Raw genomic sequence first — 25,360 nt, 5'->3', positions numbered from 1 at the left:
ATCTTAAAAATAATATAGACTGTATAAAAATCAGTGTTAAAAAAAATCCAGGCTAGACGTCTTAACTACAACTTTTGCAAATAGAAAAAACCCCAAAGAACCAACCTTTCTACAACTACCATTAAGATGCTATTTTGGAAAGAAATTAGTAACCCGCAGCAGGGTCAGAAGAAACACGTTCCTCCTCGCAATCTTGACAGGGAGCAAAAAGGATTCAAGAGCCCAGCTGGGCAGGGAAATAACACCGACCAATCGGAGAGCGCGTCTCAGGCAGCGAGCTGCGGGGACCAATGGCGAGGCGGCTTGCACGGCCCGCCGGAGCTGCCAGAGTGGGCTCGGCTCGGCGGCGCGTGCACAGCGGGCAACTTTCACGCGGGCTCTCAACTCTCCGGCGCCGGCTGCTGCAGTCCCGCGGCCATGGAGCCTCCCGCCGCCGCCCGCCTGCTCCTTTGCGCTGCCCTCGTGCTGCAAGCGGACGCCCTGCATAGCGCGAAAGGTAGCTGCGGGGCAGCTAGTTTAGGAGGGCTTTGGAGCCGAGCCGGTGGCTGCAACTTGCGCTCAACTCCGGGGTCGCTTCGAATTGCAGCGCGCGGGACGTTTTCGGTCTGCTCCGAGCGACAGCGTTTGGGGGAAGTTGTAATTCGGTTGCATTCTTTTCCTTACTCCTTGCAGGTGAAGTGTCCTGCAGCAGAGAGCATCTTGGGGGGGGGGGGGGGGGGGGGGAGAGAGATGCAGCTTCAGGGTTTGGCTCCTTGCATGCATATTTATCCCGGATCTATGCGTTTGCGCGAGGACACATTGTACTTCGCACTGTAGGTCGTGCAACAGCAACTTTTGCAAGAGGACGCGTTATTTTCCTCCCCGTTAGTACAAGAGTATTTATGGTGTGGGGGGGGGGGGGAAATGGTTAACCAAATGGCCCCAGAAAGCTTTTAATTGTTTGCTTTGCAGTTAGGAGCTCGGAGGACATTAAACTGGATGGGGGGGGGGGGAGAGATTAGTTTTCCACCGTCAGATTGAAGGCCCTTGAGATGTTGGATCTGGTCCTCGCAGGATTTTCGTAGCAAAGTGAAGCAGCACCTATAAGGGTGGGTGGTGGGGAGCGAACTTCAGTTACAGGTGCAGCATCTTTGCAAAGATGCTCTGTGAGAAGCTGAAATCGGAGCTGCCCAAATCCACCCATGAATCGGTTTTGCAAGTTTATCTTGATATTAACCCTTGCATGTGGTTTTGAAATCGCAGTTGTTTTCTTAATGTAATGGGCCAGATTGCATTAATAAAAGTGTGTCGAGTGCCAACCTCCAGACCAAGTGACTCAGGAAGGAAAGTTTTCATCTAACGCATGTGCTCTTTTTTTCCCTTTTCTTTTCAGATTTTCTCTCTGAGAGACTAGAAGAATACACCCTGGTAACCCCTGTCAGCACTGATTCAGAGGGCAGGCTTTTATCCCATTCGGTGTCGGGGACTGCAAAGGGACGCTTCAGAAGGGAGGCTGAAGATGCCAAGGAGAAAATCTTTTACAACGTGACTGTCTTTGGAAGGGAGTTTCATCTCAGGCTGAGACTCAACTCCAGGCTGGTGGCTCCCGGGGCAACCATTGAGTGGCAGGAGGATTCTAATGCCACTTACGTGGAACCGCTCCATGGAGATTGCTTTTACGTTGGGGACATCGCTGATGTACCGACCGCTTCAGTTGCCATAAGCAACTGTGATGGGCTGGTAAGACTCTTAATTTAATTACTGTAACTTTCCAATCTATAAAATAAAACGTGTGAATTTTTTTTTCCTAATCTCTCACCCAGTTGTGCTGCCTTAATTACTGTAACTGTTGATTTTCAGTTAACAGATGTTTTCCTAAATTGAATGAAATTAGTTTTACTGGTAGTTTTTTTTTTTCCTGCAGGCAGGTACAAGACTTAAAAAAAAAATTGTGAAAGCCGACAGTTTAATTGCAGTGGTGGTCTGTTGCTATTTATATGATGGTTTTGCTGAGCTCAGGTTTACTGTTTACATCTCTCTTAAGTTCTTTATTCTCCAATTTTGGGTCCATACAATTCCATTTTAATATAGGATTGCTGAAGGGTATCATTTAACACTTGTTCTGCACACTGATTATACAGGGACTGTTTAGTCTAGGTGAAATGTTTGCTTTCTGGAAAGAGAAAGTTGCAAGCCAGATACCACTTTCCTGTTCACAGGAGATCTGATGGATGCCTTACGATGTAGCTTTTCAAAAAAAAACCTGCAGATTGTTCTGAGATTCTTGCATTTTTAAAAACATTGATTCACAGTTGGGTTTTGCTTGAGATGTACCTCAATCACTCACGACCTTCATCGGGATTGAAAAAGTTTCGGGTTATTAATGAGAGATATTGACTTTAAAAGCTACTGGGTGTATCTCTCATGTCACTGTTTGTTTCTGAACCTATTTTTTTGAACTGAACTCTCTATATAATCATAATTGTTGGATACATTGAACCTTTTTTTAAAAAAAGAAAGTGTCATTTTTGTAGCCACTGTTGTTACATTTTTAAAATTTGTTAATTTTGAGACTCTTTTACCAAACTGCGTTTGAAACTGGCCACATGGTAAGGCCATTTTTACTGCAGGGGTAAAATGGTGGAATTAACGGCCACGTGCTAACTTTCAAAGAGAGAACACGTACGTCAACCTTGGGACAAACAACCTTTTATTTCTATAAATTCAAAATAAATACAGAAACACATGAATAAAAGTCCTATGGACATAATGCCCTTCTATTGGCTGGATCCCTTCTTTTCTTTTTTTTGTTCTTTCCAATTCTTTATTCATTTTCAAATTTACAATAAGTGTAACAATATATTCAAACAAATTAACAATAGTTATATCACTTAATAATCATCAATGGTACAAACGATATGTTCATAACCCCCACCCTTCAATATAAGGACATTCCATCCATAGGACTTTTATACATGTGTTTTATTCATGCGCTTCTGTATTTATTTTGAATTAAAAGATTGTCCTCTCTTTCTTGGATTTTACGGGGGGGGGGGGGGGGTTCTGTTCCTTTGACTTTGTTCTACATGCGCTAACTTTCCCATTAGCGTGTGAGCCCCTACCACCATCGATTTTGTAGGTGGTTTGCAAGCGCATTTTTGAAACTTGCGCATTAACCCCCCCCCCCTTTTTTTTTTTTTTTTTACAAAACCGCACTAGTGTTTTTAGCGCTGGTCATGGTGGTGTTACCACCAGGGCTGGCGCTAAAAACTGTGCTGTGGTTTTGTAAAACAAAAGGGGGTTATATGTGTCCTCTGGTAAGTCTTTTTAAGCTGCGATAAGCACACACTAAAGCTTACTGCAGCTTAGCAAAAAGGAGCCCTATGATCCTTAATGTGAAGATTTGCTCTGACAGAATTCCCTTTGGGAAATATATTTACTCTGAAATTCTGTTCAGAAGAACGAGCGTGGTTGAACAGTGGCAAGTCATTGTGATCAATCAAGACGCACAGTGGCACAACTTTTTTTAAAAATTTCTTTTTGAACTGTGGTGCTACTTTCAAAAGCTTCAAATATCAGCTTGTCCATATCTTGACACCACTGCTCTTCCCTATGATGTTATTTCTGGTGTTCTGTTCTTTTCTTGCCAAAGACCCCATTTCTTATTCAGAAAATACAGATTCCTCTTTGCACTATGGCTAGGTCACCTGCATTTTTAAATACCGCACTGAAGGGAGGAGTGGTTTCAAGATGTCTGCTTTAGAGCCGATGTCTCTGCTGTTCTCTTCCACTGGCTATTAACCTTTAGTTAATATATTGTTCGTGTGCCCCTGAAGCTTGGATTAAGAAAAAGGGACCCGAGTGTTCCCCAGTATGGATTCTCAATCGGGTACCGTTATCCCCTTTTGTCTCATTAAAGGAATTTCACTGGCCTGGTGTCTCTGATATGTAAGTCACAGGGCCAGACCCACGCTGCTGCTCTGAATTTGTGATGGATCAGGATATTTCCCACCTTACCTCCTCATTCTATAAATGGTGTGCACAGGTATGCATACAACTACTTGTCTAACTTAATTAGCAATAGCTATCAATAATTGGCCTTAAGCCCTCTATGGACTTTGTAGCTGGGAATGTTTGCTGATTCTGTCTTGTGTATGCGACTAGTCAGCTTGGGGGGGGGGGGGGGAGGGTTTTTTTTTTTTTGTGGACTGTTGTGCTATTTCTTTTGGCTCAGCCTGTATATGTGCTTGAGGTGCATATAGATAAAGATAAAAATTATACCCCCCCAAAAAAATGGCCTTAGGCCTTTGCTAATTGATACTAATTTGCAGTTTGTGTGAGAGTTATGCCTCAGTTCTGCAAAGTGCATGCAGAAAAGGGGGTGGTCACATGGGAGGGGCTTGGGTTGGATCATGGACATTCTGAATATTCTTGTGTGTGCTTTCTGGAATGCTCGTATTTACGCTCAGCTACCGCGTTTAGGTGCTAACATTTATGCCTGCTATAGCCTAAATTTGAGCATGTCCTTGCTGACGTGGATTAGTAGAGGCACTCGGATGTCTGACACCAAAATTTGGGCGACCTTTGTAGATTGGCCACTTAGGGCCAAATTCTCTAAAGGGAGCCTAAAATTAGACGCCTAACACCTAAGTGGGCGTTTCTATGGGTGGAGTGTGACCTAGGCGCAATTGTCCAAAAACTTAGGCTTTTCATACCCTCGCCTGCACTTCAGACACCTAAATTTTTACTTAAGTGCCGCTAGCCACGATTCTGTAAACGGCACCTAAGTGTGATTGGCTGATTTAGAATCGGCCCCTCACTACCGTTTAAGCTGATGAGACAAAGAGACTTTGGCTATTACGGGTAGGATTGACAGCAGGCTAAGGGCATCTCAATCGTGTGGAAACCCCGTAGCTGCCCGGTAAGTCTGGGCTTGTTGAGATGTTTCAGAAGTGGTATTTTTAGAAGCCCGTTGGAGTACAGTGGAAAATGGAGAAATTTATTTAGCCGCTATTTAATATATTAACAAAATCCGACCCTTCCTCTCTGAACACACAACCAAAACACTTATCACATCACCTCGTGCTTAGACTGATGCAACTCGCTACTCTCAGGCCTTCTGCTTAGTCATCTCGTTTCCCTCCAATTTGGCTGCACGGCTCAAATTCCGGGAGAACCACTAAACTCATATTACCTCTCTCCTAAATTCCCATCCCTTTCCAAATACAATTCAAACTCCTCTTACTGACCTACAAATGCACTCAGTCAGCTGCCCCTAACTATCTCTCTTCACTTATCTCCCCTTATATTCCTCCCCCTCGCCCCCGTGAGCTCCGCCCAGTTGGTAAGTTCCTCCTATCTGTGCCCTTCTCTTCGGCTGCCATCTCCAGACTCGGTCCCTTCTGCCTTGCTGCACCATATGCTTGGAACAAGCTGCCTGAATCCCTATGGCGGGCTCCATCTCTGGCAGTGTTCAAGGCCTAGTTGAAAGACCACCTCTTTGAGAGTGCTTTCGACTCCTCTCACCTTGGGTTCTACATCCTCAACCCTATATGTCATGTCTTTCTGTCCAAATTAGATTGTAAGCTCTTCCTAGCAGGGACCGTCTATAGATGTCAAAATGTACAGGCTTTCAGCACTATATAAATGATTAGTGGTCATAATAGTATTTCCCATATGTCTCCAGTACCATTATGGCTGCCACTGAAGAACATTCTGGTTGACGGGGCCAGGTGAGCTGTCCAGTAGAGATCATCTATATTTTCCAGACTAGTAGGAAACGCTGTGAAATGTGGAGCTTCCAGTTTGTATTTTTGGTGGAAGATTGCGGTTGTTTTTGTGATTCTCCTAAAGAAATTGAGGATATTATTGTGGCAAGTCAGTTTCTAGGTTGGAAGCTACTGTCTTGACCAAACAGTCTTGAAAGATGATGTTAGTCGTAATTAAGGAGAGGCTTAATGCTTAAAACTGGGCCAAGGGTAATGTCTCTGCCACAATTGTGTGACACTTTGAGTTTAGTCTCATTCTTTGTTTCAAGATGGGAAAACTGAAAACATTTCAAAATGCAGACTTGTGTGCCTTAATTGGCCTAGGCTGCCAACTATTTCTGGTCCAGATTTATTCAAGAGAGAGTTGAAGGAAGCATGGTTAATGTCAGATTCTTCTCTTTCTCCCCTGGGTAAAATATATTTATTTGTTGGCTACAATAACTAGGAAGGATAAATTCTTGGATGTGAATCATAACAGCATTGTCCTGGACTTTGCTTATGACTCTGAGCTTAAACTTTAAAACCTTAATTTGGGCGAAAGCTCCCTCGTATTTGGGGATTTTAGATCCTGCCGTTCCAAGTCATTTGGGCCTAGGGTTGGGACGTGTCTAGGGAACTGAGGGAGACTTGTCACCTACGTCGGGGGGGAAGGGTGTTATTTTTTATATTGTCTTGTTTATTTCTTATGTTATACTTTGACACATGCGCCGTCTATTAGGGGCCTTTCGCTAAGCTGGGTTAAGCACTATTGTGCGTCTAATACAGCTAAAAATGGCGTACGTACCACATGATTCGCTCAGGTGTACTGCCGTAAGTGTTAAATGTGCAAATGCATAGGAGTGGAGAGCGGGAAGTTCAGTGCTAAACAGAGCATCTACATTGGCATGCATTAACTGGGTAGCACAGGAATACTAACTACAAAATGGGTGGCAGTAACTTTTTAATGGCCGCATGCTAATGGTAACGTTAGCGCATGACCATTAATAATTAAAAAATAAAAATAAAAAATTGGCCATTTTGTGGCTGTGGTAAAAAATATTCCTCTAACCCATTGAATAACTTCAAAATGTATGCAATTTCTTAAATATTTATTTATTTATTTATTCTTTAGGTGGTTAAAAAGGCCTCGGAACTAAAGCGTTATATTATCTGGTGTTGATACCCAGTTATTTCACGCTTAGGATCTTAATCATTGGCCAAAAAAAACACCAACCTCCCTTGTAAAATTCTTCGTATTTTTTCTTTTTCCTATATCTTTTTTTTTTTTTTTTCCAAAATCGGGGTTCTTGGATTTGACCAAAACCGAAACAGCAGCTGAAATTTGCAGAGAGTGTGGGCCTTCATGGGCCTTTTCATGACCTGAACGTCCTGTCTGGGCCTATCTATAAATGCTCTGGTGGTCAAGTGTCCTCTTTTGGGCAGGAGTGATCCTCGGCCTCTCTTGCCCCTGCTGGTTCCCCCCCCCCCCCCCCCCCCGTCAAAATGGCTGCTGTGACTTCCTATGGCAGCTTCACAAGGCTGCCCTGGGAGGTCCTGGCAGCCATTTTGAGCGTAGAACTGGCATCATTATCGACTCCTCTCTCTCTCTCAACGACCACCTCAACTCCTTGACAAAATCATGCTTTTTCAGCCTCCACATGCTAAGGAAAGCAAGACCCTTCCTTGTCCAATCCATCATCCTCTCCAAACTTGACTACTGCAATGCCATTTACCTAAGCTTAACAAAAAAAAAGCCTCCAAAGACTCCAGCTTATTCAGAATACAGCAGCCAAGCTGATCTTTGCAAAACGTAAACCTGACCACGTCTCCCCACTCCTGGCCAATCTTCATTGGCTCCCAGTGATTTCCAGAGTCCAATTCAAATGCTCTTGCCTGGCTTTTAAGATTATTCACGGCATCCTTCCTTCCCTAATCCCACTTTCTTTCAACTCCTCGTGCCCTGACTCCACCAGGACTGCCCATAAATTAAAACTATCCTTCCCCTCCCTACATGGTATTCTCCACGCAGGTAAACTGCGAAAATCACTTCTATTCAAAATCACAGGTCTCTGGAATGACCTTACTATCCCGCTGCGGAACCTGAGCTCCCTCCATTTATTCCGCAAACAACTAAAAACCTGGCTCTTCTCTAACATGTAATTTCTTTTCCCTTACTTTTCCACTCGATTTATAAACTTATGTAAACCTTTTCCTACCCTTTCTCATTTTTAAGTTCTTGTAAACCGTGCCGAGCTCTACTTCCATGGAGATGATGCGGTATATAAACTTAAGGTTTAGTTTAGTTAGTTTAGTTTAGAACTGGCATGGGTGGACACAAATGGGGATTGCTCCTGGCGGTGCTTGTGGGGGGGGGAGGGGGGAAGGCAGGCAGAGAATGGTTGCAGGATGTGTGTGTGTTCCGGGTTCAGCCAAAAATGTACTGGTTAAGTTGTAATTAATCTCATCCATCTCCAGTAGGTGAGGTTCTCCCTGAGTATTATTTAATCGCAACAGCATTTTGGGCCCCTGTTGCTCTCCTTTGCCCTTATGCCCTTCGTTTTACTTTTTTGGTTCAGTTGTTGTTAATTTGCTCTGATGACGGCTCCAAATTCTGTTTTCCCCTGTGTCGTTGGGCCTCGGGCACGCCTTTATACTTTCCCAATCTGTTTCTTTATATTTGCATCGTTTAATAAACTTTTATTGATTTTTCTCCAGTATTGAGTGCCCCTCTTTTGATTCCGAGTCCCTTAGGTCACACCACACTGGGCCATAATCTGATCAAGTAATTGGTTCTATTTACTTTCTTCCACTAGATGATTCATTGTAGTTTCCGTGAACACATCAGTTCTGGAGCAGGATCAACAGAACGTACACTAAGAAAGAGCAGTTCAGTTTATACTGCTATATACTATAACATCTGGACCTGGAAAGGCCCAGTTGTTCCTTAATTCCTAATTCCCCCTCCCCCCTACCTATAACAATTAACACACAATAACCACAAAACTCTATTTTGGTAAAACCGAGTCGCAGCTCTGTTTATTGAACAAATTAAACAGTTAATTAAAACAAAATCGAGCTACCAGAAGGATACCCAAGCAGCTTTTTGCCCGTGATCCCGCCTCAGCCCCAGCAAGGGTCTGTGGGTGGCAGGGACCTCCCTGCCCCCTTCGAATGGGTCCCCAGCCCGCCTGGGGACCCCCATTCGAACAGCTGCCTACCATCCACTCATCTCACGATGAGCCCTAATTAGTAGCTCGATACTCGCCGCTGCGAGCTCAGGGCTCCGACCTTCAGGAACCAACTCCATAACTATGAGGAAAGGAGGGTGGGGAAGTAGCCGCGAGGACCTGAAAAACCTTGGTCCTGAAGCAGCCGTTACAGCTTAAAGTCCTGCTCCTTCTTCACCCGCTACAAACTATCCCCACTGTCCCACGAAGCAGGAGACAAACTGGCCAATCGCGCTGCACCTTCCACGAAACTCCCGCCCCTAGACCCTCCAGGAGCCAATCCCAACGGGCCACCACGCAGGCCTTCCAGCCCTGTGTTATCTGTGCTCGTCGAGACGAGCTCTCGGTCTGACTTATGCACAGATCTGGGCAGTTTACATTAAAAACTAATAGACATTAGAAAGGAACTACATTTTTTGACAGGAAAGCATAGGTCCCAATGCAAAAGAAAACCAAACATCTGATAGATGCATGCCCATACAGGTTCTGTTTACTGTATTTGCCGGCGTACAGGACACACTTTTTCCCCCTCAAAATAAACTTAAAATAAGGGGTGCGTCTTATATGCCGATAATCTGCATTGTGTCTGTCCTACCTCCTCTGACGCTGGCAACCCTGGTGGTCCAGAGGTGCAGCGGGCAGGAGCGAGCTTTCCGCACTCCTGTAACACTGCTAACCCGGTCGGTGGTGGCTGTCGCGAGATTGGGTTTCTTCAGCCACTAAGCATGCTCCTGCTCGGCGCCGAGCGGCTTCCTGACTGGCTCTCACGACTCGCGAGAATTCGCAGGAGCCAGTCAGGAAGCCGCTCGGCGCCAAGCAGGAGCGCGCTGAGCAGCTGAAGAAACCCAATCTCGCAGCAGCCACCACCAACTGGGTTAGCAGGGCAGGAGCGCGGGAAGCTCATGCCTGCCCGCTGCACCACTGGATCACCAGGGATTCCAGCGTCAGAGGAGGTAAGACAGACGGATAGGGCAGGGAGGGGGAGACAGGGTGAAAAGCCTGAGAGGGAAGGGGGCTTTGAGCAGTGCCTGGCAGGGAGGGGAATGGGTTCAGTCAGAACCTGACAGGGGGAGGGGGCACTGTACAGGTGCATAAATATTTTCTTTTTCTTAAAAAATTGTTTTAAAAAAGGGGGGGGTGTCTGATATGCTGGCGCGTCCTATACACCAGCAAATACGTTATATCTCCAGCCTACAGAATTGTCAGTTTTGTTTGTTCTTTTATTTAATTATTTCCTGCCTTTACCCAGGGCAGGTTATAAACTTACACACAAAACAATAAAATTACGTCAAAAATACATACACAATGAACAATAAATACTCCCCCAAAATAGAGCAAAAAACACAAGCAATAAAATACATAGGCGACCATTGATGTCCTATTATCATCTCCTCTTCATTAGTAACATAGTCTCATGCCCTATATTGAACTTTTGTGCTATTCATCTCCTTCCCTGTTATATCTGTATGTCCTTTTACTTTCTGATATCGCTATCATATTGTCCACCACTTTGATATTTCTTTGAAAGGCAGTATACTTTTGAGCTCCCTCCAACTCTTCCGTAAACATCTGAAAACCTGGTTATTCTCAAAAATGTAACTCCTCCTCCCTCTCGGGTTATTCTAGTCCTCTAAATTTTCTCTTCATTTTGCCTCTTCCCTCTACTGGAGTTCCTTTCTACCCTAACTCTTGTTAACCGTGTCGAGCTTTACGAATGTAGAGATGATGCGGTATACAGACCTAAGGTTTAGATTAGATTAGATTAGACATCAGTCAGTCAATCAAGATTCTCAAAATCTAAGTGGAAGAAATGAGTCTTGCATATAGATTTACATTTTTTTTTTTTTAAAGAGCTTCTTGAAGATTTAATGGAATGCCATTCCATAAAGGAGCTAAGAAGAAAAAGGCATCAGTTCTAGTGGACTCCAATTGATCAATGGGTGGGGAAGGAAGAGCCAGCCAATGATTATTAAGAGAACATAGGAACCAGGAAAGAACTTAAAGGTAAGCCCTGTAACCAAATACATAGTCATAAACCCTAGCAGGATTTTCGGGGTAAGTCTTAATATAAGCCCTACCCAAAAATAAGCCCGAGTCGCCAGCAGCAGCACTTCCCCGCTGCGCCCTCCCTCCCTCAAAAGTTCAGTCTCTCTTTCATTCTCCAACTATCCACGGTTATACTCCAGTGAGTCTGTGTCTCTCGGAGCCGGCCGAAAGGAAAAACCCCCAACATGTTTCCAAGTTCCCCATTGTGATTTACTAGCTGAAGGCTTGAAATCTTAAGAGGTTCGGAACGGTCAGGCAGTTTCAAGTACCACGAGCCTTGAAACTGCCCGACTTCGCGAACGTCTTACTACGTGTGGTATCATTATGAGCAAGAAGAAGCATGGTTCTTTTTTTTGTCAGCGGCAACTCGTCAAGAACAAAAACATTTGAGAGCAAGAATTGCCGGGCGCCTGGGGATTTCTCAAGTCCTGTACCAGAGCTTTAGCTAGTGAAAAGAAGCACTGCTGTGAGAGGACACTATTTGATTTAAAATGGCGCTTGGGGAATTCAGTGTTTCAACTTTGATGTTCTTTGTATAGATACCTCACTGTTGGTATTCAGTGCTCCAAATTTAGGTAAAAATAGCTTCCCCCCCCCAAGAGTTTGCAGAGCTGCAATAAGCAGTTGTAAAGGGTATTTCCGTCAAAGGAATCCGTTTCTAGAGCTCCAGATTGCAACCAGTCTTTATGCTGTCATGGAATGTCCAAAGGCATACAGCCTTCGAAGAACTTGGCAGGGGAGCAGCTCCGTTTAGGGATGATCTCTTTACAGGCAGCTGTTGATATGCCTCCCCTTCTTTCGTTAACCTCTTCTTACTCATTTCTGTTCTAGAAATTATCCTCTTGTAATTCAGGCCTCGTTCTGGTTTCTTCTGTTTGCCAAAGGAGATTCTAGTGCAATGTGTCTAGCGTGTTTCCCCCCAAATAAGACCTTGTGCGTTTTTTGGGCCCAAAATTAATATGACAGTGTCTTATTTAGGGGGAAACACGGTAGTTAATAGGGACCTTTAAAGTCAAGTTCTGCATTTTGCAAATATCCATGAATAAAGAAAGCAGCGCTGTTAAGCTCACATACAGCGTAATTTTATAAGAGGTTGCAGGAGGATGCCTATTGGGTAAAATCACATGGGCACTTAAGTACCAGCACAAATCCTGCAAAAGTCATAGGTACAATGAAGCCGTGAACATTTCTGCGTGCTTGGCAACAGGTACAAATGTTCATGCATAAAAGTATGCTTGTAAATTGTGTCTCCACCACGAATATGCTAACACCTGCGTCATGTACAATTAGGTATATTCTTTGCATCATGCGTATTTTTATGTGGGGCTTAATTTTATATGCACTTTTTTTGTATTGCATGTGTATTGTGCTATAGTTGTGAAAATGCCTTTATGAAATTACCTTGAAAGCAAGAAAACACTAATGTCTGGCAAATATTAACATTCAGCATTAATGCCCGAATAGTGATCAAAAAAGAGTTAAAAAATAACTTAAAATACAAATCCATGATTAGTAAAGCAGCCAAGGTATATGTGAATAGAAAATTATTGATCAATGAATGCTTTTTTTCCAAGAGCTAAGTTTTCAGCTGTGTTTTATATTCATAGATCTTATCCTGTGTGTATAAATGTGAATAGTGCTGGTGAGGGACGGGGTCTGGATGGGTGTATAACTTGCATCAAAATGTCAGATATTTTAATTTTTTCATTTTTGCAATTGTAATATACATTAACATTTCTATATTTTCTAAATTCGAAGTGAAATAATGCGTCTTCCGTTTGGTGAAAGGGTACCTGAAGTTTTCATCTCCACTCATAATGCTTCACATCCTTGACTTAGCTTATTTTTTCTGTCAAGGAATCTTTTGCGGACAAGACTCACTGGTGTTCTTGTCTGACTACTTTTCGATCACTTGTACATGTGACATTGTACATTGACTTGTATAGTAACATAGTAGATGACGGCAGATGAAGACCCGAATGGTCCATCCAGTCTGCCCAACCTGATTCAATCTAAAAATGTGTTGAGTTTTTTTTCTACTTCTTCTTATCTATTTCAGCAGTTACAAATTTTGTTAGTCTTGAGGAATCTCAGGAATGCATGACTTGACAACAAATCTTTAGACAATCTTTCATTTCTTTCAAGTTTCTATTGGACAAGGATATCTATGACTAGAATATTGCCCTTTTGAATTGGGACAGTTCTGCTAAAGGAAGCTCAGTAGGAAGTATGACATTACAACCCATGGTTCCATTAAGGTCTCCATGTAAAATGGTAGGCACACCAAGCAGATTGTAAATGGCACAGGAGTAAGACACAGCTTAATCATTTGTGATGTAAGCATCATTATTGGTTTTACTGTATAAGAAGCAAATATTCTTGGCTAAGCGATCCTTCCTGAGTCCTCTGATTGACCTTAATGTACTCTTCCAATGACTCTTCCCCCAATAGGACAATAGGTTGATGCCATTCTTAGCTAGCTCAAAACAAATAATGGAGAAACCCAAAACTTCTCTAGTACAGTAAACAAACTTCTTGTACAAGTTGATAATTTTAGATGAAATATATGCTCAGAGATAAGGAGGCAAAAACAAGGGGCGAAGCCCCAAGAATGTCGCCTCACCACCCAGTCGTTGCATATAATTGAATAGTCAAAAGGTTTTTCTTCACTGCAGAATGTTGTCTAAATTATTTATATGCTACTGAAAGTTCAAAACCAAGGAACTTTGTGGGCAGACTTGCATGGTCTCTGTGTTCCATATATGGCCATTCAGTTGAAAATGGGCTGGAATGGTGAAGATGGAGTGAACTTTGACGGAGACTCAAGTAGATGGAACCTAAGCACAGAACCGGGCAGAGCTCTGGGTGTCTGGCCCAGAAATATCTAAGAAAAAGAACAATTTAAATTAAATCATTAAATTATAAATGGTGTATATTTGGGCAGACTGGATGGACCATTTGGGTCTTTATCTGTCGTCATTTACTATGTTACTATGTTTGCATATCCTTAAAGTAGAATTATATTGAATGGTTGGAAGAAATTTGAAAAAAGAATTCCTAGAATATTCCTTAGGCTTCTCTGGTTGTGGTCATGATTGTTGTGGCTGAAGGGTCTTGCCACGTCTGGGTAAGTGGAACAAACTTTTCAGCGTACCCTGAAGATGGCTGAAATGCCCGTTCTGTTTACTCTGCTGTGATTGGCCTGATAGAAAATTAAATTGAATTTTTCCATTTAGGATAAACCCTTTGTTTCTAAATTGTTTTAGTATGTTTTACAAAATACAGAGACCTCATGGCATATTGATACCTGGCACATAACTATTTGCGATCATTTGTTCAGGACGCCATAATTAATTCCAAGTTTTATGGGCTCATCTGTTCCAGAAGTGCTACTTTTCCCAAGTCTTTTGTAAAAAGAACATTGGCTTGAAAAGCACACACCATATGAGCAGACAACATCTGCCTCGGTGTAGGATGAAATGCCAAGAGATGCCAGAGCCTGGTCTGTTTGCTTGTACAGGCACAGTTTCATCCTTGACCGTGAAAGATTCTGCAAGGAGCTAGGAAGTTTAACTCCTTTTTACAGTAGTTGATCACTTCTTATTCCTTCGCTATGTGAGTAATCCAATTGCAAATGCAAAATACTAAGTGTTCAGTATTTAAAGTGGTTTAACTTTGCAGATCATGCTGGGTGGTCCAGGAATCGATTTATTCAATGGCACTTAACCAGACAGGGCCACAGAATCTCAGCTCTGTTTGCTGCTACAGCCTTTGCCAGTGACTGCCAGTGTGGTCCAGGCTCAGGGACTGGGGTTTAAGCTGGCACTGATGATTTTCAGTGCCAATGCGACATGTAGGACCACACAAAAGACAGTCCTAACTTTGCCTGGTTAGCTATTTTTTTTACCGCACTTTGCCCATGCCCAGATATATTCCAGAGGCCGTCAGCTCAGCATGGAGTATCGAGGTGTAATTTAGAATGCGATAGTGAACATTCCAAGAACAGCTGACCACTACCGGACAAATATTGACCTGCGATCGTCTGTACTTTATCCTGAGTAGTTTTGAATTCTCTTGTTTTTACTTCCACAACGTTGCCTGGAAAATCTTTCCATATGTGCACCACCCTTTTCTTGAAGAAATATTTTCTCTTCCTCCAGAAGCTTCACTACTTCCTTGCAACATATCGCAATGCGTTGTTTTAGAACATTTTTGTTGAAAAATATTTCTCTGCTGTAGAAGAAAAGAGAATATGACCCAGTGAGAGAGACTTGGATTGACGTCTGAGCAAATCAGGACCTTAGGCCCCTCCCTGTGCATCACATGGGATACAGAGGGAGGAGCCTAAGGCCCTGATTGGCTCAGACGCTCCTTGGAAGGGTCCTTAGGCGTCTGAGCCAATCAGGGCCTTGGGCTCCTCCCCGTGCATCAAAAAATGGGCGATTGAGGGGAAAAACACTTGAGCCGTTTCGGGTCAGTAAAAGCCATCGTCGCTAAAGCTGTGAAAACAGATTTAGTGACAATCGCTGACTTTGGTGCATCTAGCACAGGGGTGCCCAATACGTCGATCGCGATAGAGCGGTAGCTCAGGAAGGCAACGTGAGTCGATTGCTAGACTCGTGTTGCCGTCCTGATGTACCGGGCCGTTCAGCCTTCCTCTGTGTTCAAACTAGGGCCTTTTAGTGGGCGGTCTGCCCAGCTGTCATCTGCTGCTGCCGCCACTGCTGAACATTTTTTAAAAACCCGGCTTGGAGATTTCAGCCCGTAGCGAATTATGCTCTGGGTTCTAAGGTGTGCGTGCCGGCTTCTCTTCTCTTCCCTCCGAAACCGGAAGTTATGTCAGCGGGGGGGGAGGGGGGGGAGGGGAGAAGGGAAGCTGTCACGCACATGTTCAGAGCCCTGAAGCAAGCGTTCGCTACGGGCTAAGGCGGGAGACAGTTTAGTGAAGCATTTCCTCTTCTTGCTGCCGGGTCCTGCCTACTTTCTGTTTCCGCGAAGGCAGGACTCGGCAGCATTTCCCCCAATAGGTCGATTGCGATGCTGGCCGGCCGAAGTAGGGAGAGCTTGGGGCGTCGTCGGCTTTCGGGCCTGTTATTGGTGGCGGTTTGGGTCCTGGTCCCCTATGGCAGTTTGGGTACTGGTCCCCGATTGCAGTGGCAGTGGCAGTGGCTTGGGGGAGGGCAGGGAGAAAGAAAGAAAAAGGGCAGGCAGGGAGACAGAAGGAAAGAAGAGAAACAGAAAAAAAAGAAAGGGAGGCAGAGAGAAAGAAAGGGCAGGGAGAGAGGAAGGAAATGTTGGGGGAGGGAATGAGGTCTGGAGGAGAGGAAGCATACAGGTTAAAAGAAGGGAAGAAAGATTGGATGCACAGTCAGAAGAAGAAAGTGCAACCAGAGACTCATGAAATCACCAGACAAGGTAGGAAAAATGATTTTATTTCAAATTTAGTGATCAAAATGTATCTGAATTTATATCTGCTGTCTATATTTTATACTAAGGTCCCCTTTTACTAAACCGCAAGAGGTTTTTAGCGCAGGGAGCCTATGAGCGTCGAGAGCAGCGCTGGGCATTCAGCGCAGCTCCTTGCGCTCTAAAAACTGCTATCGTGGTTTAGTAAAAAGGGAGGGGGGTATATTTGTCTATTTTTGTATGGTTGTTACTGAGGTGATAGTGCATAGAGTCATCTGCTTTGACCTCTTTGAAAAACCCTGGAATAGGAATGATAATTAACATTTTCTATACGTACAGTGTGCTTTGTGTTTTTTAAAAATTTTATTGTTAGTAGATCATTTTGACTTGGTCATTTTAAAAGTAGCTCGCAAGCCCAAAAAGTGTGGGCACCCCTGATCTAGCAGTTGGTCTGAAACAATATGTCAAACAGAAATAATGTTATAAATGAGCTGCTCATTCAAACCTTTAACGTGATACATTGTTAGGTGAGTAAGAAGTAATGCATATATTTATAATAGGGTTCTAAAAAGTAGAAAATGCAAAAGGAAGGGGAAATGCACAAAGCCTGAAATCTAGAAGCGCTCTGCTGATGCTCATCAAGATTGTGTTACTCAGGCATTACAAAATTAGGGCCAAAAAGCCTGAGCTGAATCTGAACAGTGTAATGATCAGAAAAAGATTTAAAGGGCACAATGTAAAGCGATTAAAACTGAGAATTGATTGAGGACAGGCTTAAGCTCTTGTATCGTTGGTATCTGTGCCCAGCCTGTCTTTTGTGTTTTTCACAGATTGTCTCTTTGATGTAGGATAGGGGTAGGCAATTCCGGTCCTTGAGAGCCGGAGCCAGGTCAGGTTTTCAGGATATCCACAATGAATATGTACGAGATGGATTTGCATGCACTGCCTATTTATTGCATATTTATTGTGGATATCCTGAAAACCTGACCTGGCTCCAGCTCTCGAGGACCGGAATTACCTACCCCTGATGTAGGACATCAAAAGAGGTGCTGTAGACTAGCAGTGTAAGGCTCCGATTCACTAACCTGATCGATCGTGCCCGATCTGTGGGCGATCCGCGGCAGGCTGATGAATTCTCAATGGGTCAGCATGCAAAAGGGGGCGATTGGAGGAACTCCCCCCACCGACTACATGGCTCGCTAGTGAGCGATCCTGAAGCATGCACAGACCATCTTCTGTCTGTAGATGGTCTGTGCATGCTTATAGAGCTGCAAGCTGCTTTTTTCTGGGTTTTTTTTTTTAAACTTTTTAATACTTCACGAGTCCGCTTTAAACCCACGGGTTTAAACCACAGGCTCGCACTGCGGGGGAAGGGCAGGAGAGTCGGGGCGGCAAGAGGAGATTCGGGGCAGAGAGCAGGAGATGCAGTCAGAAAGCACATGAGCGACTGGTCCCCCAGCAGTCGCTTCTTTCGTTGATCAGCCAGCCCAGTTGGTGTTCCAGATTTATTTAGTGAATTGCTGCCTGCCTACTTTGCATGTCGTTTCCCTTCATTTGCATGTGCCGATCGGCTCGGAGGATGATCGGCACAGAGGTTAGTGAATCGGGTCGCAAACTGGTCATAGAAACATAGAACATGACGGCAGAAAAGGGCCAGGGCCCATCTAGTCTGCCCACACTAATGGCCCACCCCATAACTACCTCCATGAAGAGATCCCACATACCAATCCCATCTTTTCTTAAAATCTGGCACGCTGCTTGCCTTAATTACCGGTTGTGGAAGATTATTCCAGTGGTCAACCACCCTTTCGGTGAAGAAATATTTTCTGATGTCGCCATGAAATTTCCAGCCCCTGATTTTCCACGGATGCCCTCTTGTTGCCGTGGGTCCTTTAAGGAAAAAGAGATCCTCTTCCACCTCGATAAGGCCTGTGACATATTTGAACGTCTCGATCATGTCTTCCCTCTCTCTGCGTTCCTCGAGTGAGTACAGCTGCAACTTACCCAGTCGTTCCTCATACGAGGAGATCCTTGAGTCCTGAGACCATCTTGGTGGCCATTCGCTGAACCGACTCAACTCTCAGCACATCTTTTTGATAATGGTCGGGACACGATCGGTGTCCTTGGTGAATCTAGCCCATAGTAACTTTTAATAAAAACTGGGAACCGTTTCTGGATTGGTATCGAGACATTCCTAGTTGATTTGTTGATAGCAGTTCTTTGTAGCAGTTTACACTCTGTATTCAGTGTTTAAGATAGAGTACCTTTGTTTATGTTTTTGATGGTTTACGAGTATGTGACATTATGGATCACTATATAGGGTAAGGGGTTAAATTTGATGTATAGTTATCCTAAAAATGATTTTGAGTAAAAATCTAAAGTTATAAAATCGGATTCCAACAGTGCACATCTCTTCAGCCTTCAGCTCTGCATAGATTTTTCAAGGTGACCGCTCGCTAATTAAAGGAAGCAAAAGTAATTAAGGACGTCTTCGACTGTCCCAATAGAGTCATCTGGAACGTCTCTGTGTTTCTTAATGCCATGCTGAATTTCCCACTTGATGTTCTTTATGGAGTGCTTTGCTCTTTCATTAAGTGTTAATCGGATAATCCCTTTTTTTCTCAACGGTGCCTGCGGAAAGTTCTACGATACTTTTCATCTACCGTCATTGCCTTTGCCAGCAGGACTTAAAACAGCTCTCGTGTCTTTCTCAAAAGCATACAAATGAGGTCATGAAACCATCCAGATTCAGTTTTGCCATGCTCCTGGACTTACTAATAGCTCATTTTAGCTGTGGAGTCTCATAGGTACAGTAAAATCAAAGTTATATAATTCTTGAATATGTGAATGTTTGAGTGTGTTCACTTTGTATTATTGACTTTTAGAATGTAAGCGGCCCAGAAGGATTTTCCATGGTTCAGGATAGAATGATTATTGGACACTTGGATATTGCAAGAGTTTACCGGTTTTGATGGTCAAATACATTTAATACTGTTTGTGAATGATTGTGGTGCTGATGTGTTCTGCAGGCCGAAAACACTGCAATTTAAATGCCTGTTTCACCATTATGCAAATAATGTGATATTGATTGGCTATAAATATTGCTAGTAGGTGACATCAGAATTGATGTGTGTAGTGCACCCCGCGAGTCTTAGGTGACTGCAAATGATGTGGTCAGCATGTCCCACGGAAGGCATTGCTCTATTGTTTGTACGGAGCCACTCTAGAAACGTGACTTTATTATTATTTAATAATCTTTTGATTGCAATCAAAGAAAAGAACAAGAACCACACTAAGACAAATAACCTGTCCCCATCCCGTCCCCAACCCCCCCTCACCCCCCCATACAGGACCACTCTGCCCGTCAGCCCCACTCCCCCCTCCCCTTCCTGGAAGAGGTTGTGGAGGAAACCACCATTCCAGGATTTAAGGGCAAGTTGGATGCATATCTTCTTGAAAGACACATTGAATAACTAAGGCAGTGGTTCCCAACCCTGTCCTGGAGGAACACCAGGCCAATTGGGTTTTCAGGCTAGCCCTAATGAATATGCATGAAGCAAATTTGCATGCCTATCACTTCCATCCTATGCAAATCTCTCTCATGCATATTCATTAGGGCTAGCCTGAAAACCCGATTGGCCTGGTGTTCCTCCAGGACAGGGTTGGGAATCACTGAACTAAGGTATTCGCCAGGGTAGACCTGGCTGGGCCTCCGCGTGTGCGGATCGCCGGACTAGATGGACCCATGGTCTGATCCGGTGCAGGCATTTCTTATGTTCTTATGTTCTTAAATGCAGTTGGCAACTCAAGTATACATTCCAGAAAACACAAATCACCAAGTCATAGATTATTCCGAATCTGACTTTGACCTCTCGGAGTTAGGGCATTCAGATAAGGAGTCCACACTTGAAGGGAAGTTTTACATCTATTGCGGGAACCAGCTGCAGCTCCCGCCTCCCATCAGATATGCAGTTTATTTCTCCAATATCATGCTGAGGGAGGCTGGTCAGACAGCCAGTGATTCATAATACATTTCTTCCCTACTACATAACACTTGCTCAAAAACAATGTTTCCCGAGCTGGATGCATGTTTAACAAAGTAAAATGACAGAATAATATACGAGGCACCGAGGGAGAGACGGCGGTGTTCAAAGTTGTACCCAAAAAGATGGCCGCCTTCCGCCAGAAACCCTTAGGAGTTCGCAGCTGTGTGACATGTTATACACAGCTGTGTGTCTAATCACCCCATATGATAAGCCTGGCTCTGGGGGACCTAAGCCTTCAATATAGTACAATAATGACACTCTTGTAATTTGGCACTTCCCACCACCCTCGGTACCCCCTTAATTGCTCTCAGCAGTACCAGTAGGGTTAATTTCCAATTGAGATTCCTCTGCCAGTGCTGAATTACCCCAGAGAAATTCCCAGTAGGTTATAAACTGAAAAAAGCCCTTATGGAAATAGGACACCGATACTCTGGTCTCTGTAGATGCCTCCAGAAATTCCTCAAAGCGGACCCCAAATTCTAGAAACGTGACTTTATAAGACAGTCAGTAGTTTCCAAGTTTATTACACTTCCCGGGGGTTAGGGGCAGAGCGAATATGGAAAAACCGCGAATAATATTCAGGCCAGTGCTGCCCTTATCCCCCGCTTCCCTCGGCTACTTTTAGCCTTGTGAGCCCTACCTTCCCCCCCCCCCCCCGGTGGTCTAGCAGGTTTTCAGGCAGGAGCAATCTTCCCACGCTCCTGCCCCGTGCAGATCGCTCACAGGAAATGGCTGCCTTGAGCTCCTGTAGTCTCTCGAGCCATTTCCTGTGAGCGATCTGCAAGGGGCAGGAGCGTGGGAAGATCGCTCCTGCCCCGAAAACCTGCTAGACCACCAGGTAAGACTTAAGGTGAGGGGGGGGGGGGCTTAAAGGGCTTAAAATAGCCTGAAAAATGAAAGTAATTTTTTTTTTGTTTGTTTAAAACCGCGAATAAGCAAATCCATAGATACGGAATTTGCGAATACAGAGGGGGGAAGTGTATTTCTTTCATATGCTGTCTATCACAATTTATCCAGACGGTTTACAACAGGGGTGTCCAACCTGCGGCCCCATGAAGTATTTTGTGCGGCCCCGGTTGAGGGCGATTCAGTGTTTTCCTCTGCTGCCCCCGGGTGTTTACCATCTTGCCGGCTCCTTCCTCTGTCTTGCTGTAGCGTTTGCGCATTTGTGCGGCCCCAGAAACATTTTTTTTCGGCCAAGGCGGCCCAGGGATGCCAAAAGGGTGGACACCCCTGGTTTACAATCAATAAAAACATTTTAAAACAAAAATAAAAACACTATCCACATATGACAATTAAGCATTTGGGAAAAAGGGGGGGGGGGAGGGGAGTGTTTTATAGAACTAACATGACGGGAGGAACAAGAGGTGGTAAAAAATACATCAAGATAAAAAAAGGAAAGGGAGTGTGTGGTGCAGTGGTTAGAGCTACAGCCTTGGCACCCTGAGGTTGTGGGTTCAAATCCCGCACTGCTCCTTGTGACCCTGGGCAAAGTCAGTTAATCCCCATTGCCCCAGGTACATTAGATAGAGTGGGAGCCTACTGGGGCAGTTAGGGAAAAATGCTTGAGTACCTGAATAATTTGTAATCCGCATAGAATTGTAGGATATGCGGAATTTAAATTATTAAAAGAAAGAGAGAAAACAAAAGGGGATATTTTGCTTCAAAAGAAGCGTTTGGTGTAAAGAGCCTGAGCAGGGTTGTATTCGGTGGGGAAGAACGTAGCTCTGATATTAGGTATTATTTGCGTCCCTGAATAGAAAAATTTTGATTATTTTTTGATTTTTTTTTTTTAAACGTAAACATTGTTAAGGAAGACGCTTGTTTTACTTGGCGGGGAAGAGCATTCCAGAGCGAGGGCACCATAATGGAGAAAATGGACTTTCTAATGGTAACATAGTAACATAGTAGATGACGGCAGATAACCACCCGAATGGTCCATCCAGTCTGCCCAACCTGATTCAATTTAAAAAATTTTTTTTTTTTTTTTTTTTTTAATTTTTCTTCTTAGCTATTTCTGGGCAAGAATCCAAAGCTCTACCCGGTACTGTGCTTGGGTTCCAACTGCCGAAATCTCTGTTAAGACTTACTCCAGCCCATCTACACCCTCCCAGCCATTGAAGCCCTCCCCTGCCCATTCTCCTCCAAACGGCCATGCACAGACACAGACCGTGCAAGTCTGCCCAGTAACTGGCCTAGTTCAATCTAGTTCAATGGTGTCATAAAAAATTTCTCGAATGAAAGAGACCACTAATAGTCTAGTTATATCTTGAGCCAGAGCAACTAAGGGCAGATGTATTAATAAATTTAAGTCCCCTGGAATAAGTACTTTGAATTAACATGCTAAACTAAACTAAACTAAGCCTTAAGTTTATATACCGCATCATCTCCACGGAAGTGGAGCTCGGCACGATTTACAAAGCTTAAAAATATAAGGAGAGAGAGGAGAAAGATTTACAAAAGCATATGAACAGAGGGAAAATAAACAGGAGAAGAAATGTTATATGTTAGAAAAAGGCCAGGTTTTCAGTTGTTTACGGAATAATTGAAGGGAGCCCAGATTCCGCAGCGGGATTGTGAGATCGTTCCATAGGCCCGTGATTTTGGAGAGGAGGGAATTTCCCAGTTTGCCTGCGTAGAGAATACCGCGTAGAGAGGGGAAGGATAGTTTATGTCTGTGGGCGGATCTGGTGGTAGCAGGCCTCAAGGCGTTAAGGATAGTGGGATTAGGGAGGGAGGATGCCGTGAATGATCTTGAAAGCCAGACAGGAACTGCAGAAGCCTAAGAGAACATAAAACAAGAATGCTGGCTATTGGTTCTGTTTTCCCTGTAGGTGTTTTTCCTCCTATCAGGGAGTAAATTATGTAAAGAATTTAATTTAAAAAAAAAATTATTTTATGCTTCTTTGGTGATTTTTTTTTTAATTTCCTTGTTTGATAATTTTTAAAAATGTCAATATGCATAACATTAAAAGAAAAAAAAAAAAAGATTTAACGCCAGTTTGCAATGAACTGAAGATGAAGACTTTACAGGTATAGAATGCTGAATTACCAGATAGACCATGAATCTCATTCTGCTAGCTAAGGTCTTTGCAAAAATATACAGTTGTTTGATGGATGAGTGAGAGATGAGATGGATGAGGTGACATGCATACCCTGGGCCATATCACACTTTCTACAAGCCATTTTGCTTCCCTGTATACATTTTTGGTCTGCATACACCAGGAGAGATACCTTGGAAAGATATTGTATGATGATTTCAAGCTAGTGAAACAATGTGAAGTGCTGGGAGCGGGGCCACAGAAGACAAATGCAAATAGGGATGGAGGAGTGGTTGACCCTGATCGATTTTCAGAGTATTGAGTTCATTAGGAGCTAGCTAAACTAAAGGTTGACAAAGCAATGGGGCTGGATGGTGATGGTAGTACAGTACTCCCCCGAAATTCATGGAGGTTCTGTTCCAGGAACCCCCAAGAATTTAAAAAACCTGCAAATGCGTTTTTTCACCTGTCAAAAGGCATGGGAGGGCAGCTAGAGCGCCAGCGGGTGAAGGAAATCACTCGCGGTCTGCCCCGACCGCCTCTTCCTGTAGTAAAGTCGGGCTGCACCAATCAGGAGCTGCTTTGACATGAGGAAGAGGCGGTCGGGGCAGAAGGCGAATGAATGGGTCCACGATTCGCGAACCGCAAATTCGCGGGGGAACACTATACATCCAAGGGTACTGAAGGAGCTTAGCGAAGGTGACCTGATCTAGATAAAACCTGGGATGGAATTCAAAGAGGGATGGGATAGACAAAGAAGATTCCGAAACGGCAAGAGGGTAGAAATCGAGCATTGAACATTTCCGCATGTAATTAAGAAGCCTTAACCCAATTACTGGGCAGACTGGATGGGCCATTTTGCCTTCTAATTGCCATCATCTATTGGGTTACTATCTCCAGAAGCATTTTATTATAAACACCAGATAAATCTGAAAAGAGTATAAGAGAAAATTATTACAGGGAGATGAATTTGGACAGCAAGTAAAATATTCATAATTCTTATTACTTCCTAAATGCAGGCGCTGCCAGTGGATGCAATCTGTTATACTTGTGACTGGTCCAAACCTTCCTTTTGAGACAACTAAATCAAATTAACCTCAGATGTTCGTAATTACTTTCAACAATAAGAAAAGAACCAGCCACCTATTTCCATCCTGTAGTTAAAATTCTCTTTTATTTTGGTAATTATCTCAGTTTACTATTGATTTTCTTATTTTCACTGCAAACAGTGATCTAACTCTGGCTTTCCTTTCACTTTGAACCTCTATTTATCGCATGTAAGCAGATAAACACATTAAATTCCTCTTAGCATTATTTATTATTAATGCACGTAAGCACGCGCTAATTTGCTGGCTGTGCTAGCCGCTACCGCCTCCTCCTTGAGCAGGCGGTAGTTTTTCGGCTAGCGCAGGGGTTAGCATGCGTTAAAAGGGGCGTGCGATAAAGCCGCTAACGCGGCTTCGTAAAAGGAGCCCTGGGTGACTTGCCTGGGGTCACAAGGAGCAGTGTGGGCTTGAACCCATGACCTCAAAGTGCTGAGGCTTTAGCTTTAACCACTGCGCCGCACTTTCCCACTTCTGACATTCTCTTATCTGTTTCTTCTGAGAAACCGCCTCATTGTAGAACTTGTTTGCCACTGAAGAAGACTGGTCCCTTGTGCTGGTCTCCTGTTTTACCCTTGAAGTATCTGAATGGCTGTGTTGTATTTTCAACCTTTCCTTGAGCAGAAGGACACATACTTACAGGCCAAAATGATTTTATACTCCTATCTTTGGGGCCTTAACTTCAGCTTAAAATGGCTTATTGTATGAAGTGCTCCGGAACACGTTGGCCAGAGGTTGTGGTAAGAGCGGATAGCGTAGCTGGTT

General features: G+C 43.8%; 1 protein-coding gene across 4 annotated transcripts in view; it reads left to right on the top strand.

Annotated features, from left to right (window-relative positions):
• The first annotated feature begins 264 nt into the window (after positions 1-264).
• ADAMTS2 (ADAM metallopeptidase with thrombospondin type 1 motif 2) overlaps positions 265-25,360 on the top strand; it is a 225,060-nt gene continuing 199,964 nt past the window's right edge. The window contains exons 1-2 of one of the 4 annotated variants that reach the window (XM_033927280.1): positions 265-496; positions 1,373-1,719. In XM_033927280.1, the coding sequence (XP_033783171.1) occupies positions 418-496; positions 1,373-1,719 (426 nt within the window). In that variant the 5' untranslated portion in view covers positions 265-417. Of the gene's footprint in view, positions 497-1,372; positions 1,720-25,360 lie in introns of those variants that run through there. The other 3 variants (XM_033927281.1, XM_033927285.1, XM_033927284.1) reach the window with 3 other exon arrangements.

Source organism: Geotrypetes seraphini, chromosome 18 (assembly GCF_902459505.1).
Source record: "Geotrypetes seraphini chromosome 18, aGeoSer1.1, whole genome shotgun sequence".
Classification (NCBI taxonomy): domain Eukaryota; kingdom Metazoa; phylum Chordata; class Amphibia; order Gymnophiona; family Dermophiidae; genus Geotrypetes; species Geotrypetes seraphini.
Note: the sequence above shows the minus strand (reverse complement) of the source record. Positions and strands in the feature narration are given on the sequence as shown.